The sequence below is a fragment of the Solanum pennellii genome, chromosome 8, assembly GCF_001406875.1.
Source record: "Solanum pennellii chromosome 8, SPENNV200".
Classification (NCBI taxonomy): domain Eukaryota; kingdom Viridiplantae; phylum Streptophyta; class Magnoliopsida; order Solanales; family Solanaceae; genus Solanum; species Solanum pennellii.
This window is the reverse complement of record NC_028644.1, coordinates 47,334,944-47,354,073: the sequence shown is the minus strand read 5'-3', so window position 1 is coordinate 47,354,073 and position 19,130 is coordinate 47,334,944. Positions and strand designations below refer to the sequence as shown.

Below are 19,130 nucleotides of genomic sequence, written 5' to 3'. Positions count from 1 at the left end.
GCTTTTGTGGGCTTTTTAACTAAGGTATGATGACTGCGCATCCATGGAATCATTTGTTTCATGGAGCCCCCATTATTTCCCCAATGTACAGAAGAATTTCCCCAATTTTAGTTAGGGTTTCTTCTAATTTTTGGGTTTCGATCCAATTGAGTGGATTATGATTATTTGTGATCGAACCAATATAATTACATATTTATATGATGAATTTACATATACCCATGCCCAACCCATGCCTAAAAAGATGATATTTGAGTAAGTGAGTTTATACCATAATTAGGGGAATTGAGGATTTAGGTGTATTTATATAGGATTGGTGTGGTACATTATAGATTGTCATGAGATTGAGGCATATAAGATGAACTACCATTACTAGAACTTTGATAGTAAAGTCTAGTCTAGGAATTGTTGATTGTTGATGAAGTAGGGAAGGCATACTTCATAATAAATTGATATGCATGATTGAATGAACATGAAAGGTTTACTAACATAAATTATTATAGTTTGAAAGGATTGCTCACCTAAAATGAATCTAGACTAAAATACTTAATGAATGATGAGGCTAAAGGCGACTACCCTTCACCTCATAATGTTAAGGATATGGTATGATTTCCCATAATCCTTAGAATTGAACAAGAAGTGATTACCTACGTTCTTATTATGATAAATGGACATGGAAAAGAGTATCCATGATCCTTATGAAATGATGTGGAGGCGAGTACCCGTGTCATATGATGTGATTCTGTAGGTGAGTACCCATAGTCTAAAAGTAAGTAAGACATAAGGCGGATACCCGTTAGCCTTTATAATCTAGGCAAAGAGGTGAATCCCCATGTTTTTAAAATTAAATATGAACAATTTGATTATTTCATGAAGATGATTAGCTTGGAGTATTGCTAGACATGCCTTTCATGATGTAAGCTTGAGGCGGATGACCTAATCATTTGCTAAGGTTAAGTGAGGTTATTTGAGGAAGTAATCCTCTTTCAATATGATGTTCATTATGTCTTGATTTTCCCTATGTGTTATGTATTATGTTGACTAACGCTTATGTTTATGTTGTTCATGCAAGCTATCATATTTATACATTCTTGTAGTAATACATACTCTTGCCTACGTTTCATATCAAAATGCAAGGTCTGACGCTCTTGATCACACACTTGTGGATAGTTTCTTAGTTGATCAAGGAAGTGAAGATTTTGTGAATCCTAATTGTATTCGAGGATTGGATCACCCCTTTCTCTTATATGTTTTCCTTTTCTTGTTGGACTATTGTATGGTCTGCGTCTCAAGATTTTATCTCTTACGTTAGATTGTTTCAGACAATGTTGTTAGACTTTCGCTCGTTTTATGAAAGACTTTGATTGTTTAAAATATTTTAAATTTCCGCGCATCTTTTTATTACTTTATGTTATGATTTGCTAAGTGGCTTGTATAAGGCTTCTCGGGGTCTTAAACGCCTTGTTAAATCTAGGGGTACCCCTGGGTCGTTACAAAACTCCTTGTCGAGATGCCATTTTGAATGATTCAAAAGTAGGTCTCTCCTACTTTTTATTTTTTGACTTAAAAGTTACTCTAACTTAAAATGTATTTTTTTTAAGTCAATCCAAAGAGGCTCTAAATACTTTAGTTATTGCCCTTTGTCACTAATAGAGTTTAAATATGGATGGACTTATAGTATTCAAATTCTTAGAGAAAAATATTGAGATATACCTTTCATAATTTGAGGCTGACTTAAAACTACTCTATGAGTTTCACACACAACGATTTAGATCATGACATAATTTTTTCTCAAAGTACTACCAAATATGAGGGAATGATCAGCTTTATTTTATATGAAAATAATAATCTCATTAAAAAATTGTAATTTGAATTCACATTTCTCTGTAGGTCAATCTGCAACAAAGCAACCAACCAATCCTTTAATTCATATATACATTAAAATAAAAATGTCTTTACCAGCAATTAATAAACGATAATAACTTAATTGTTACTAATTAAATAATATACTCTTTATAAATGTCCCCAAAGCTTATATAGACATTAGATCCAATAACAATAAATTAATGTACATAAACTCTCTTATTGTTGATATGTATATTTATTGCCGCTAAAAAAATATTTTCACTATAGTGTTATGCATTTAATGACAAGAAGAATAGCACAAACATAAATCAATAGAAGAATTCGTCTAATTATGTAAAAATAAAACAAAATACACCAACTAAAGAATAAAGAATGTTAAAGTCAAGCCTATCAGGCAAAAAGAAAAGGAACTTCACTTCTCGTTCTAGTCCACAATATATAGCGCACTAGTACTAATAATGAATTCATAAAATAAAGTTTAAAAAAAAAAAGCAAAAAACGTTTCCTCTAACTGTCATCTTCACTTTTGATTAGGAGAGGATTAAAGATAATATGAAAAGAATAAAAAAGAAGTAAAGTATTTGTGAGTAATCCACAAATGCATGTGACAATTGCTCCTAATGCTTTTGCACAGAAAATTGGAACAAAACGGCAAATGGGTTGCCAACTTGCTTGAATATTTCCATTCTTCAGTAGAATGTACGTCTCTAGTGCTGCAGCACAACTTGCAACAAGTACCATTGCAATAACCTGCACATTTTATTTTATTTTTTTAAGAAAAAGGAAATAATATAAGCTTTAATTATGGAAAAATAAAGGGAAAAGGGTTTGAAATATATCCGAACTTTGATTAAAAACCTTTAAAATACAGTTTTATCTAAAGTTTGGAATTGTTACAGTAATTTCGATCAAATTCGAATATATTTCAAATATTTTTCGGTAAAACAAACATATAAAATGGATTGAATGCATGTTGGTATGTTAAATATAATTATTTATCTATTTATTTATTATTAAGAAATCGTGAATCTTAATTAGGAGGAAGGTATGAGATTCCAGGTTCAATTTCAACGGAGACAAAAATATTAGTTGATTCTTTTTCTATTTGTTTTATGATGACATGTTAGTCGTTAACAAATTAATCAATTGTAAGTAAGAGAAACAAGTAGAGTACCATATCCAAAACAACAACCAACTTCCATAGACGACTCCCATTTGGAAGGACTATAACTAGAAGGTTGTAAGCAGCTCCAACAAAGTTCACCGCTATAAAGAACCTGATGATCAAAATTTATTAATTATAATTATGTTATCACATATTTTAAAATAATATATTGACTAGGATTATTCATATGTAAATATATATAATTTTTAAAAAAAAGAATTGTGCATGGTAATTTTATTTGCTAGCTCTATAACATTTCCTCAATAATCGCATAAACTAAATAAGGAAAGTAATAAGTTCTTACCTTCTCTTGATCGTTGATGGTATCTTTGACATTCAAAGTTGTATTAAATGTAAGGAAAGAAGTTACTTTTACTAAATATATATACCATAAAAAGAAACAAATAAAGATCTTTTGGCTAGTTACATAATTATTATGTTTTTAGAACAAAAAAAAAGGTTTATCTAGGTATCTTGTATGTAAAAATTGAAGATCTCTCTTCAATTTAAGAAAATTAACAATAATGTAGTAGGTTTAACTGACAATATAGTTTAACTTGGGATATATAGTAGTCAATTACCATTTTTACTTCCGTGTATCACAAAGATTTACTTGTAATTACTTTATATAAAGATGATACAAGTATGAAACTCAAATATCAAACTAAACAGAGATAAATCTAAAATTTAAGAAGAAATATAAGTAATAGAGTTATAAACATAAATAATTTTTTGATAGGTGACCAAATTCTTACTGAAAGCTATTCCAATTCTTGTATGTTGCTCTGAAAGAGTATCCATTGTTGGAATTCTTATAAGATGGTAAAAAAGTGTATCCATCTTTAATGTGAACCATTTCTGTGGTAGACAACATGGTCAGTGCAGCTGCTAATGTTGTAGCAAAGATTATGAATCTTACTCCAATTGAAATTTTTGTCTTCGCCATTCTTCAAAACATGTATCTACACAAAACAAAACCAAAAGACAAGCAAATCAGGTTCATTTCTAAAGGTGACACTCCCTACACAATATTTTTTTTTTCTAAAATCTGACATCACTGATTAATAGTAGAGGAATTCCGACTATTCCATTACGATCCATGTTAATAAGCAAAATAACATAAATTCGATATTTAGTGAGAGTTTTGATCAAACAAAGCAATATAATAGAGTGAGAAACAACACTAAAAAAAGGGGGACATAGAGAGAGACAGAGAGAGAGAGAGAGAGAAAGAAACGTACGATTTGATTGAGAAGAGCCATTCAGTGATTGAGTGAGGAGGGGCTTTAGCAAGAATATAAGGGAGAAGGAATTTCTAATTTGGGCTTGTTTTGTTATTTAGCCCGCTAAAATTAATTCGGGCTTGGCCTAAAATATTGAGAAATTTAGCTAACTAGTCAAAAAAATCAACTTATTTAGTGATAATATCCATACTTTAATAATATTAGTAAACATGTCAAAAATGTCATTATTTTAAAAATAAATAATTATTCTGATATTATTAATATTTTCTCTCTCATTATTTAAACCATTTTTTTCTCTCTCATAGATTACACATTTTCCTATATTTATATAATTGGATAGATATTAATGTCATTTTAATTTTTCTCTCTCTTTTCTTAAGCTTATCAATTTCTCTCTCTACTTTCTTTTTAATCAAATTTCCAGATTTTTTTCTCTTTTCTTACTCTTCTTTTCAATTTCTCTCTCTAACATTCTTCCAAATCAATTCCACAGATTTTTGATTCAATATATTAATATTTTCTATTATTCTCATTTAATTTCGTTGCAAGATTTGATTTGAAGATTAACATTGATTTGGGTATTATTTTTTCAGATTCCTTATTTTTTTTACTTACTGATTTTAGTGTTTTTTTTTGTTTTGTTGTTGTTCTTAAAACATTTTTTAGGGTTTGAGACTACATAATTCTCTGTTCAATGGACATTTTCAAGAGAGTTACTAGAGGTATTGGACAAAATAATCAAAGTTCTTCCGATTTTTCATCATTTATTTTTTTTTCACTCAAGAATTAAACAACAATGTAGGTTACGCTTCTAAATCTAAAGAGGATATACGACGGGAAAAAATGTCTGAATCTGTTGATGTGCAAAATCACACACAAATTCATAACCATGAAGTTGAAGAAGGCCAATTTGTTGGAGAAGAGTTTTTTTTTTTTTTTTGCATGTTCTGTGTCTTGCATGTTTAGTTTAATTTGTTTAGTAATTTTTAAGATTCAAAAAAATTCATGTTACAATGCGTTTGGAAGTGGATATGGAATTTTTATTATGTTATAGTAAGTATTTATTTTTGTATTTCATATATTTATTGTATTTTGCGTTCTGTTTTTTTTTTTTTTGTGAATGTTAGTTATGTCAATGTAACACAATATGAGTTTGATTGTGTATATTTCATAGTTTTAATGTTTTTTGTATTCCATAGATTTGGAAGTGTATATTGACTTTTGTTGTTGTTTTAGTCAGTATGTATTTTTATATTTCATTGTTTTATTGTATTTTGTATCCATAGATTTGGAATTGTATTTCATATATTTAATTCATTTTGTATTCTGTTTTTTTTTTTGTGATAGTTATGTCAATGTATAACAGTTAATATTTATTTTTGTATTTCATAGTTTTATTATTTTTTGTATTCATAAATTTGGAAGTACATATTGAATTTTGATACTGTTTTAGTCAGTATGTAATTTTATAATTAATAGTTGTATTCATTCAAAAATTATGTTGCATTATTTCTGAATTTGACATTTTTTTCTAATTTGTATTTAATCTAAAGGTATATCAACTAGTTGTGTAATTTATTTAAGAATGAGTACACCAAATATTCAATTATTTGTTTTCAATTTTATATTTCATTCACTTTTTCATCATACTAATTTTTTGTATTTTATATATTATTATACAAAATTCTAAATAAAAACTAGAATAAATAGAACTACAAATAAAATACATATTGAAATGAATACATACAAGATTTTTGAAGAAAAAAACAACTATATAGGAAAAAAGATATATGAAAACAAATATATTTCTTAAATGACTATATAGATAAATTCGACATACCTATTGGAATGAATACAAACTAATAAAAAACTATAATAAATATAAATAGAATATATCGTAGAACGAATATAATTTTAAAAAGGTAAAAATTCTGGAAAAAAAAAGAACAAAATTTAAATTTTATTTGAAAATGTAACTGATGAGAAAATTAAGGATCCTTACCTTTTTTGAAATATTCTCTCCCTTGATTTTCTCCCTTTTGTTATTAAATAATTATATTTTTTAAATAAAAATAAATAATAAAAGCATAAATAAGATATATAACCAACTAAAATTTGACATTTTTACTAAATATTGAAAGTGTTGCTAATGAGCCCTCTTAAATGTTAAAATATTGACATTTTGAAAAATTTCTCTAAAATATTCACATCATGCATTAAAGGAAATATTTTTAAAATGTCAATATTTTGACATTTAACAGGATTCATTGTCAATACTTTCAATAAAAACTAATCGGCAATTCCATAGTTGATGAATTCTATCATTATCGATTTTCAAGATTTTCATTCAATTGAAAATTTATTTTGAGTATCTGTCTGGTAAGAACTATTTTAACGAAAAAATATAAAAAATCATTGATGAACATCTTTAGAGAAGAATTTTTCTACTAAGAGTTCGATCAAATTGTTTGAATACAAATTTTGATCAGGTTTTATTTAATTGCTTCTTCCTAGTCTTTTTCTAATTCCTTATAATTTTGATTTGAAAATTTGTAAATAATTGTAAATCGTAATCTTTTTTATCCTTAATCTGTTTTCATTGTAATGAACGACGTATGAATAATTAGTTTTAGTTGATTTGTTGAAATTTTTTTGGTTGTTGAATATGAAAATATTAATGATTTGTTTGAAGACGGAATTTTTTGATTGGCTGCTTGTTTTTAATGTTCCAAACTAAATTGTATCCCTAACGGAATACATATTGAAGTCGGTATAATTTTTTACGACAATCAGTAATTTCTTTTATTTATTTAGTTTTTTTTGTTTTCTGTTTATTTAACTACGTTGTATGCCTTATCGAAAAGGATATGATCAATGTAATGTACTTTGTAAGTGTTTTATTTGAATACAATTTCAATATTTGTTTAGCATACATATATATTGACAGACTTCATTGATATATGAAATATACAATTTTGTTCAAAACACGATGGAAATACTATTGTAAGTACATACAATTTTTACTTGGATACAGAATATTGTTTACATCTCTAATTGTGTATTTATTAATGACTTGGGTGGTTTTCTTTTAGTTTTAATACAAAGAAACAATGGAGAGTATTAGTTTTATGAGTATGCATATGTATGAATGAAATACAATATGACGAGCTTAAGCGCATTGTTTTCATCGTCAACCCAATTTTTTTTTTGTGAATCTATCAATTAAGTCTGATTTACGGATAAATACCTTACCACCAAAGTACTGAACAATCAATATATTAGGTTCTTTAGTGTTAAATTAAAAATCATCTATGACATCAACACAATTTAATCCAGTAATAAGTGTAAACATCTTAAGTGTAAACTTCAAGATAGTTCCATTAACTCAGATACCAAGAGCTTGTCGAGTACTACATTCTAGTTCTAGTGCCATACAACACCTGTGAATTTGACCTTGAACAACACATTTTATGATTCTCATATAATGACCGAAACATGTTTTCTCGCAAAACAAACTATATTGTTGCTCAATAAGATGATCATCTGAGCTTTAATTCATGATTAACATAGCAGTTAATGTGGGTGACTTCTTGGGGTGGATATTTGCAGGCAAAAGCAACTCCATGAGTAAATGATATTTGTAACAAAACATATTTAATTTGGCAAACATAAAATATAAAAACTATGTCATAATGTAACTTGGGAAAAGGGTCTGATATACCCCTCAACTTTGTCATTTGGAGATGATATACCCCTTGTTATAAAAGTGGTTCATATATGCCCTTACCAAAATACAAACGGCACATATATGCCCTTACCATTATACAAACGGCTCATATATACCCCTGCCGTTACGAAATGACTCACATATACTCTTCATTTTACGGAAGTTAAAAAATTAGTTTTAAATTTATATTTATTACTTCTAATTTTTTTTTAAAAAATTATTTAGGGGTATATATGATTCTTCTATCAAAGTTCAAGGTATATTTTAATTTTGTTCATACATAAATTATTTTTTGACTTCTTTTATTATAATTATTTGAGTTTCTTATTCTTATTTTGTTTTTTTCTTTCATTCCTTAGTTTAAAGGGAAAAAAATTAAACTATTTTTTTGCGTGTATTGTAATTTAATTTCGTATTCGAATAAAAAATTTGGTCATCTACAATAAGTTTTACAAGAATATTAGTGAAATATAAATAAATTTGATTATCAAAATAATAATTATAAATTAGCCATTGAAACAAAAAAAAGTAAAAAAATTATGTTTGACGAGGATTAAATTTAGACATATGGGATTATATTTTTTAGAAAAAAATAATAAAAATTTAGATTAAAATTATTCTTTTTTCATTTCCGTTAGAGGAAAAAGGTATATGTGAGCCATTTGTTTACAAGTAGGGGTATATATGAGCCACTTTCATAACAAGGGGTATATCAGCTCTAAATGACAAAGTTGAGGGGTATATCAGACTCTTTTCCCATGTAACTTAGAAACTACATCATACTAAAAAACGCAGTAATGTAACTTATAAATCAAACATGACACATACAATAATTATTATGATCTAATGAATATACCAAATATGACATAATGAATACAAAGAAATGAAACAAAAGTGAATGAATAATACAGTGATTACAATTAATATGTATCTTTACTTTAACATTGAAAATTCAAATAGCATTACTGTTTGTTAAAAAATTTATAAAGTTTATATGTATCTTTATTTTACTTGAATACAAACAAGACTCTCACACTCTTCATAACTATTATTTGGTACACAAAGCATAATAAATGCAAAGACATGTAAAAAGCAACTTATAATAAAGCACACAACACAACAAAAACAAATACGACATACTGAATACAAAACAATCAAATAATAAGGAATGAATACAATTTATTAAAAGAAATATAAATATATAAAGCTAATATGTATCTTTACTTGATTGGATACAAATAACACCCTTACATTATACAAAACTATGAAATGATACACAAATCATAATGAATACATGAATTTACAAAGCACACAACACAATTACAACAAATCACAATGAATACAAAATCATCCAATAAGAATTCATTAATAAAATCTGAAATATCATCTTCACGTAATATAAATATATCCTTAAATTATTGAATGCCTACCAAAGTACAAAACTAGAAAAGAATGATTCAAAAATTTGGTACATTATCAAAACTAACAATAATATCCCCACGACTAGACAAAGATTCTACATTTTCTATCTGAATTTGAGGAAGTTTTGCATACCGATTGAGTCATGTAAATGTTTATCGTCTCTAAGTTGATACATCTAGTAATTCTTCTAAATTCAGCCATTGCATAGTGTTTTAAAGGTTCAATCGAGATCCGCACTACAAACAACAATTATGAAAGAATTAAATGAAAATAAAATCATAAATAAATCAAAAATAGGATAAAGATGAATATGTTAATTACTGAAATTGTTGTGAATTAAAATTCTGGAAAAAAAAAACACCAAAAATCACGGTAGAGAGATATTAGGAATTTGAACGTTAAAGGATAATCTAAAAAGGTAAATATAAGAGAGAGAAATTTATCTTTTTTAACATAATAGTTATATTGGAAAACATGTATTAGTGGAAAATAAATGAGACTACGTGTATCAATGGGAGATAAAGAAAGAATTAATTTGTTTTATCAAAATAATTGGAAAACGTGTATTCAATGAGAGATAAAATAGGAAGTAAATTAGGATATATAATGATTTTCAAAATAATGACATCTTTACTAATATTTGTAAAGTATGTAGGTTTTTACTAATTATGTTATTTTTTTTTTAACTAGTTTGCTAATTTTCTCTGTAAGGGGAGCCAAATAATTGTAGCACACTTGCTAGACCTCGGTCGCCACTCTCATATGTTGCTCGTGTATGATATCTTAGATACATGATAATTACAACAGATACATGTATATAGTGTATATCTAATATAATTGCATGTATTTGGGATACATAAACAAATCTTTCACACCTCCCTCCCACCTCTCTCGTCAGACCCATATCTTACTCATGTATATTGTGTTTCATATGCATGTGAATAACAGCATATACATGTATATAGTGTATATCTAGCATGATCCACATGTATGTGGGATACATAGACAAATCTTTCACATCTTCCTCGCAACTCGCTCGCCATTTTTCATATCTCACTCGTGTATATGTTGTTCAATACACTATATACATTTATATAGTAGGTATCTAGTGTGATTTACATGTATATAACTTGAAATCTAATATAAAATTATGATACAATGAGATAAAATATAATTATTTCAAACTATAGGAAAATTAGTAAATATAATAGGAATATTAGTGTGTAACTAGATAGTTTCTTCTATTTTAAAAAGAGATGTTGTATACTTCTGGATATTAATATAATAATTGACATGTTAGAACTATACTATTGTACTCTTTTAAGATATACTCCCTTCGTCCCATATAAGATGGACATCTTACTAAAAATGTGTCCAACATTATTTGAACACTTATTAAATTAAGATAAAATTAATTATTTTTTTCCATTTTACTGCTATAATTAAAATGTCTTTTGGAAGTTTAATCAAATAAACGAAGGGCAGAATGATAAAATCTTCCTATATATAAATAATTTCGTAATCACGGTATAAAATTAGAAGTGCTAGAACGGAGGGAGTACAAATTTTAAATTGTATAGATTCACAGTGTACATAATTGTCGTCCCATAATTTTTAAGGTGGTGAATATTTAAATAATTAAAAGCATATAAATATATATTTTGACCTGATGATCATGAAAAAAATTCTCTTTTTCTATTTGTAATTTTTTATACCATAATTCATATATGTTTTTTGAAAAATACCTCTTGACTGGTCTGAAGCAATTTTATAAATCAACTTCAATATTCGTTAGGCTGCTTCAAGAATTATAGGATGATTAAGTATACTACAGTAATTCGGTATACATAATTGATCTAATATACTCATTCCATTTTATAATAACTTAAGCTTTGAGTTTGAGCCCTTTTTCATTTTTCAATTTAACTTAAGTTTTCAATTTTCAAGACGATTTTTAAAATATTCTTCCGTTTTTATCCTTTAAGATAGTATTGAAATTAGTTATTATAATTAATGTTTAGTTATTTTTGACAATAATTAAGAAAGATAAAAATGAAAAATTATACTTAATTTATGTCTTAACCTATTTTTTGTAAAGGATATAAAATATCTCGAATTTTTTTACCAAACTAAGCCATTATATAAAATAATTTACCAAAATAATACATTTTTTCAAAATTTTACAAAACTAATATATACGTATTTCACAATAACGTTTCAGGGTATATTTCATTTTTTAAAAACTAACAGCGTTAGATTGATATACGTTACTGTGAGTAAGGTTTTACTCCTAAAACATTTTTTTGAGTAACGTTTTAGGAGTAAAACGTTATTATGAGTAACGTATATCAATCTAACGCCGTCAACTTTTAAAAAATAAAATATACCCTAAATGTTACCGTGAAATACGTTTATACTAGTTTTATAAAGTTTTGAAAAAATATATTATTTTGGTGAATTATTTTATATAATAACTTAGTTTGATCAATACTTTTAAATATCTCAAAGCTTAAGTTAATATGGAACGAAGGAAGCGTATTATAATTATAGATATGAGAGCTATTTATTGGTTATCAGGTAAAAATCTTCGCTGATATTATTATTGGAATAAAATTAACATGTGAGAATATGTTGGTTATCATATTTATCAAATCATCATTTAATAATCATCTTTAATGAATGACTTTGATTATATAAATACTCCATTTTAAGTAACTTGAAATACTGAGACATTTTTATTTATTAAAATAATTTAATTGTTCAATTTTTGAAATTATTTTAGAGTGTTCTTTCAATTTTATCCTTCATTAGTTAGTATTAAAATTAGTTATTAATTAATGTTAGTTATTTTAATTATAAATTTGACAATTATTAATAAGGGTAAAAATGAAAAGTTATGTCTAATTTATGTCTTAATCTTCTTTTCTTAAAGGGTGTGAACAACTCAACAATTCAATTAATCAATTTGAAATAGATGGCGTATATTATTTGCATGATCAATACATGTAACGATCCGGACCGTCGTGAGTGATACCTACACTAACCCTCTGCTGGGAGAACCAAAACTACCTGTCAACTAATCAACCTAACCAAAGTAATACACATTTAGAGCTACAGAAGTAGGTTTAAATAACTATTAAGAAAAAGTTTCCATGAACTCTAAGGTTTTAACAAACAACTAGCCAAACCAATGCGGAAGAACAACCCTAGAACCTGAAAGTCATTGTACCAAAACTCTACTAACAACAAGTCTAAGAGCAAGGACTACAACCCCGAAATTAAACAACACCTTAAACAAATAGTCTGAGTCGAAAAAGAATGGACTTAAACAAGAAAGATTCACGACAACCTGAAAAAATTGGTTCATCCTTGAATCCGGCCACACTCAATAGTCACCTAGCTGATATCTATCAATAGCCGCCTGAAGATGCCTTGTACTCAACAAAGAACAAGCAAGTGCAGTATTAGTACTCAACCACAGTGTACTGGTAGAATCAAGCGGCTATCCCAAAAGGTGAAACATATATAAGTCATTACAACAATAATAAACATGCATATACTGAACATATACAATATTAGTCATCACTTACGAACAACGTACAACTTCAAAATTCTCAAGATATATAGTTATGTCAAGTCAATGGTCCTCTCATGGATCTCAATTCAATGATCCTCTTATGGAACCCCTACCCAAACTGCTAGCATAACGGAACGTGGCAATCTTATCATGTTTATGCGGAACAAGGCAACTGATTCCATGTTTATGTCGAAACGTGAACACCCATCCAAGTTAGTGTGTCGAACGCAACACCCGATCCATTCAACAAGCCACAATCACAATCACAATGTATATTCTCATGATCATACAATCAATTCATCACTTCATGGCATATAATTATTTATCATCCTTATTTTATGAGTAGTGTGATCAATAACGCAACATTCACATAAATGCATCATAACATATTAATTGCAAACAAATATCACATCAATATAAATCACAACCATCACCTACCTCTAATTGAAGCTTGAATCCCCTAAGACGCTTCAATCTTCCCTTTCTGGATTCTTCCTGCTTGTTCGTGGTCTAAAAACATCAACATAACATGAGGATAAATAAATAAGACCCAATTACCCCTATCATAATCAATAATATCAACCCTAGGTCAAACCCTTGATCCTTATACCCAAATTAGGACTTTCACTACTAAAAAACAGTAAATACCGACCTAAAAATTACCGACCTCAAATGGAGGTCGGTAATTTCCCACCTCCGGAGGTGAGTATTGTTAAAAAGAATAAAATTATAAGAACTTTACAAAACCGACTACAACTAGTCGGTTTTTAGCAACATAAAGAGGAAAAAATATTCCAACCTCACGAGGTTGATATTTTTTGTGAAAAAAATGAATTGCAATAAAAATCGACCTCTTGATGTCGATATTAAATAAAATAAATAAATAACCATATTTTATTTTTTTCTCAAATATATATAAAAAACAACATTTAAAAATATTTTGATTTAATATTATTTAAACCGTCTTCTGGAGGACGGTTTTGTGTAAAATAAAAAATAAATATATTATAATACCGACATTCGAAAGTCGATAAAATTAAAAAGTATATAATTATATTAATTTTATTGGAATAATAATACAATGACTTCCGTAAGATTAATAAGTTCATATTTTTTAATTTAATTTAAATAAATCTTCTTCAGGATGATGATTTTATATAAATTAAAAATAATTTAATTTAAAATATCGACCTTCATGAAATCGATATATTTTTTTCATCCAAATACCGACCTCATGAGGTAGATATTTTTATTCATCCAAATACCGACTGCATGAGGTCGGTATTTTTACTTCATCCAAATACCGACTTCATGAGGTCGGTATTTTTACTTCATTCAAATACTGACTTCATGAGGTCGGTATTTTTACTTCATCCAAATACCGATCACATGCGATCGATATTTTTACTACATCCAAATACCGACCTTATGATGTCGGTATATTTATTTCATCAAAATATTGACCTCATGATGTCGGTATTTTTACTTCATCCGAAATACCGACTTCATTATGTAGGTATTTTTACTTCATCCAAATACCGACCTCATGAGGACGGTAAGTTTACATCATCCAAATACCGACCGCATGATGTTGGTATTTTTATTTCATCCAAATACCAACCCCATGAGGACGGTTTTGCGTAAAATTAAAAACAAAAAAATTATATTACCGACTTTCAGAAGTCGATAAAATTAAATATCATGCAATTAAATTAATTTTAATTTAAATATTTATACCATGGCTTTCAAAAAATTAATATTTTCAATTAACTTTAAATAAATCGTGCTCCAGATGACAGTTTTATATAAGTTAAAAAATAAATTAATATAAAATACTTACATCTCGATTTCAATATTATTTAATGAATATGATTACTTTTTATGTATCTTTAAAATTTAATGTGATACCGACATAATGAGGTCGTTTCTTTTTATTATATCTAATTCCTTTTAATAAAAACGACATCCGGAGGACGGTTTGTTTAAAAAATTTCTATTAATCATAATTTTTGTTATTTAGCATAATACTAAAATTTCATTTGAAACTTATGGTTCAAAAAGTTTAGACTTCGTGGAATAAATAAAAAAATATCTCTAATCCATATTTTTGGAGTATAAAGCTACGTTGATATGAATTAGGATATAATTATACTTATATTTGTAGAGTAATGTACAAATCTATCAGTCTTGTCGTCTAATCATGAACTTAATATCTCATGTATGATGTAGAGGTGATCAAGAGCTAACATCTAATTCATTCGAGAATGAAATGCGAGATAGTATTATTATATATATACTTTCGATCTTGAATGTATGTCAAGTGTAGTGATCACTTCCTAATTATGATGACATGTAAAGGATACTTCATCTAAGTTATAAAATACGTTAATTAATTATATATGAAATACATTATCAATTAAAGAATATCAATGATCAATTTAAGGAGATTTATATATTAGATTTGATATTGATAAACTTATATGGATCGATAAAATTAAATTTATATAATTAGGAGGTATATAATTTAAATTTATAAAATTAACTTGATCGATAAATTAAATTTATTAAATTAAACTTCTACTGATATATATATATATATATATTAAAATAAATTAATAAATACCGACACAAAGAGGTCGCCATCTTCTCCTATCAGCGGCAACGATCGAACCCAACCCATCTGCAGCAGACGTGCAGCAGTGGGTCGTGCCTCAGCAGTTGGAGGTTGCGCCGCCTCCATCGTCACCAGCGCCGCCTCTATCACGTACGCGCCCAACAGTGGGTCGTGCAGCAGCATCAGTGGATCGGCACCGCCTCCATTCTTTTGAAGTCGAGGTGAAATTTTAGAACCTCCATAACAAATCTTTTTTGTTTTCATTTAGTTAAAGTGTCTCAAAATTAGTTAAAACTAAACTAAGTAGACTTATAAAGTAAGGAAGATCTCTAGAATTTTGGCATGGACCATGATCAGTTTCATGGCAAAGAACATACAAAAAGTAGAGAAATTGGGGAAGATTTGGTATCTGATGACGTGGCAAAAGAGATTCATGAAGAGATTGAGGATTTGAATATGGAGAAATTTGAATTACAATTAGATGAAGGAGATGACAAAAAGAAAATGAAGAAGAAGAGATCAAAGGTGACATTGGTAGAGAAGTAAAGTCTAAAGAACTGGCTTTGAACAAAAGAAGAAAAGAAAAGGTTTGTTGAGCACATAACATTATTTGATACTCAATTTCTCTAGTTTGAGACATAGTTGTTATAGTTTATTTATGTATACACAACTTGCATGTGCATATGTTAGTTTGACATTCTTCGGTTTACTTATTGTACACGAAAATAAAGAATTTCTTAAGCAGCTTCATGATGATATTCAGCGATTATTGCGAGGTCTGTATTCTGTTTTTAGGACTTCCTTTCCTCTGGCTAATTTTGATTGGATGTGAAGTTTTAGTCTTTCATTTGTATTATGATGATAGTTGAATAAACTATGAAAGTATGATTGAAATACTAACTTGATGAAGAAAAGTTATACTAAAGTTTAAAGATTGGAATAGTTTTATAAATATGGATTTTTGGAACTTGCTAAAGTTGTATGGAAATAAAATGGTGTCAATCATTTTGAAGCTTCTTAAAATAAAGAGTGTCATATAATGTTGTGATAGAGGAGGTAGATCTTCTTTCTTATGAAAAATATGTACTTGTATTAACTGTGTAAAACATCATGGAACTCACATGTTTTTTTTTTCTAACTTGTTCAGAAAGTAAGGATGCAACATTTAAGCCAATTAGATTAAACTAAACTAATTAGACTTAGAAAGTTGTTAAGTTATTTTAATAAGTTAAATTGGTGAATATTGCATTGGAATTAAGTTAAAACTAAACTACTTAGACTTATAAGTTATTAAATTCTTCAAATAAGTCAAAATATGTAATGTGATTTAGCTGGTGAATAAAGTGTTGGAATTAAGTTAAAACTAAACTAATTTTACTTAGAATGTTATTAAGTTGTTTAATAGTTAAATTGGTGAATATTGTTTTGGAATTAAGTTAAAACTAAACTAATTAGCCTTTTAAGTTGTTAAGTTCTTCAAATAAGTTAAAATATGTAATGATTTAGATGGAAAATTAAGTGTTGGAATTAAGTTACAACTAAACTAATTAGTCTTAGAAAGTTGTTAAGTTGTTTAATAAGTTAAATTGGTGAATATAGTGTTGGAATTAAGTTAAAACTAAACTAATTAGACTTAGAAAGTTATTAAATTCTTCAAATAAGTTAAAATAAGTAATGTGATTTAGTTGGTGAATAAAATGTTGGAATTAAGTTAATACTAAACTAGTTAGACTTAAAAAGTTACTAATTCTTCAAATAAGTTAAAATATGTAATGTGATTTAGTTGGTGAATGGAGTGTTGGAATTAAGTTAAAACTAAACTAATTAGACTTAGAAAATTGTTAAATTCATCAAATAAGTTAAAATATGTAATGTGATTTAATTGATGAATAAAGTGTTGGAATTAAGTTAAACTAAACTATTACTTAGGAAGTTGTAAAAAATAAGTTAAATTGGTGAATATAGTTTTGGAATAACGTTAAAACTAAACTAATTTGACTTAGAACGTTGTTAAGTTGTTTAATAAGTAAATTGGTGCATATAGTGTTGGAATTAAGTTAAAACTAATCCAATTAGACTTATAAGTTGTTAAATTCTTTAAATAACTTAAAATATGTATTGTGATTTAGTTGGTGAATAAAATGTTGGAATTAAGTTAAAACTAAACTCATTAGACTAAGAAAGTTGTTAAGTTGTTTAATAAGTTAAATTGGTGAATATAGTGTTGGAATTAAGTTAAAACTAAACTAATTAGACTTAGAAAGTTGTTCAATTCTTCAAATAAGTTAAAATATGTAATGTGATTTAATTGGTGAATAAAGTGTTGGAATTAAGTTAAAACTAAAATAATTAGATTTAGAAAGTTGTTAAATTCTTCAAATAAGTTTAAATATGTAATGTGATTTAGTTGGTGAATGAAGTGTTGAAATTAAGTTAAAACTAAACCAATTAGACATAGAAAGTTGCTAAATTCTTCAAATAAGTTAAAATATCCAATGTGATTTAGTTGGTGAATCAAATATTGAAATTAAGTTAAAACTAAACTAATTACTTAGAAAGTTGTAAAAACCAAGTTAAATTTGTGAATATAGTGTTGGAATTAAGTTAAAACTAAACTAATTTGTTAAAACTAAACTAATTTGACCTAGAAAGTTTTTAAGTTGTTTAATAAGTAAATTGGTGAATGTAGTGTTGGAATTAAGTTAAAAATAAACTAATTAGACTTATAAGTTGTTAAATTCTTCAAATAAGTTAAAATATGTATTAGATCTGGTTGGTGAATAAAGTGTTGGAATTAAGTTAAAACTAAACTAATTAGACTTAGAAAGTTGTTAAGTTGTTTAATAAGTTAAATTGGTGAATATAGTGTTGGATTAAGTTAAAACTAAAATAATTCGACATAGAAAGTTGTTAAATTCTTCAAAAAAGTTAAAATTGTCACGACCCGAAATGGGTGTGATGGCACTCGTCTTATCCCACCAAGACAAGTCAGCCTAAAACCCAATATCTAACAAAGTGCGGAAGTAAATGACAATCCAACAACAATTTCTATAAAAAAAAAACCAAGTCATATTAATTCAATCCCCAAAACCAGGTTGTCACGTGCACAAGCCTCTAATGTAAATATTAGAATTGGAACAAAATAGAAGTCTAAAATGAAGTTGTCTTTCATGTAAAAACAAAGTCATAAACTGGAGTAGGAAAGTTCGCTGAGATGACAAGCAGCTACCTCACAATCCTCCACAAGATGCCTCGGAAACGAAGAGAATGGAAGGTATCACAAAAATTCGGGCTCGTAACCTACAAAAATTTGTAGAAGCAAGGGGTGAGCACCAAACCACGCGGTACCCAACAAGCAAACGTCTAAACACAAGTTAAGTGAACAAAATACGGGTACTCCTTACACCCTATCTAGACCTCCACGCTACAGCCTAACAGTTTACAGTTTACCAAACACACAACTCAATAACCACACTCTATCAGTTTACACATTCTCAATAACAACTCAATATTCAACA

General features: G+C 27.5%; 1 protein-coding gene across 1 annotated transcript; it reads right to left on the bottom strand.

Moving 5' to 3' along the window:
• Window positions 1-2,262: 2,262 nt before the first annotated feature.
• On the bottom strand, window positions 2,263-3,984 carry LOC107027659 (CASP-like protein 1C1). The gene is made up of 3 exons (XM_027918861.1): window positions 3,784-3,984; window positions 3,038-3,140; window positions 2,263-2,613 (listed from the first exon to the last, which is right to left on the bottom strand). The coding sequence occupies exons 1-3, from the start codon at window positions 3,972-3,974 to the stop codon at window positions 2,371-2,373; spliced, it is 537 nt and encodes a 178-aa protein (XP_027774662.1). The 5' UTR covers window positions 3,975-3,984; the 3' UTR covers window positions 2,263-2,370.
• Between the last annotated feature and the right edge of the window lie 15,146 nt (window positions 3,985-19,130).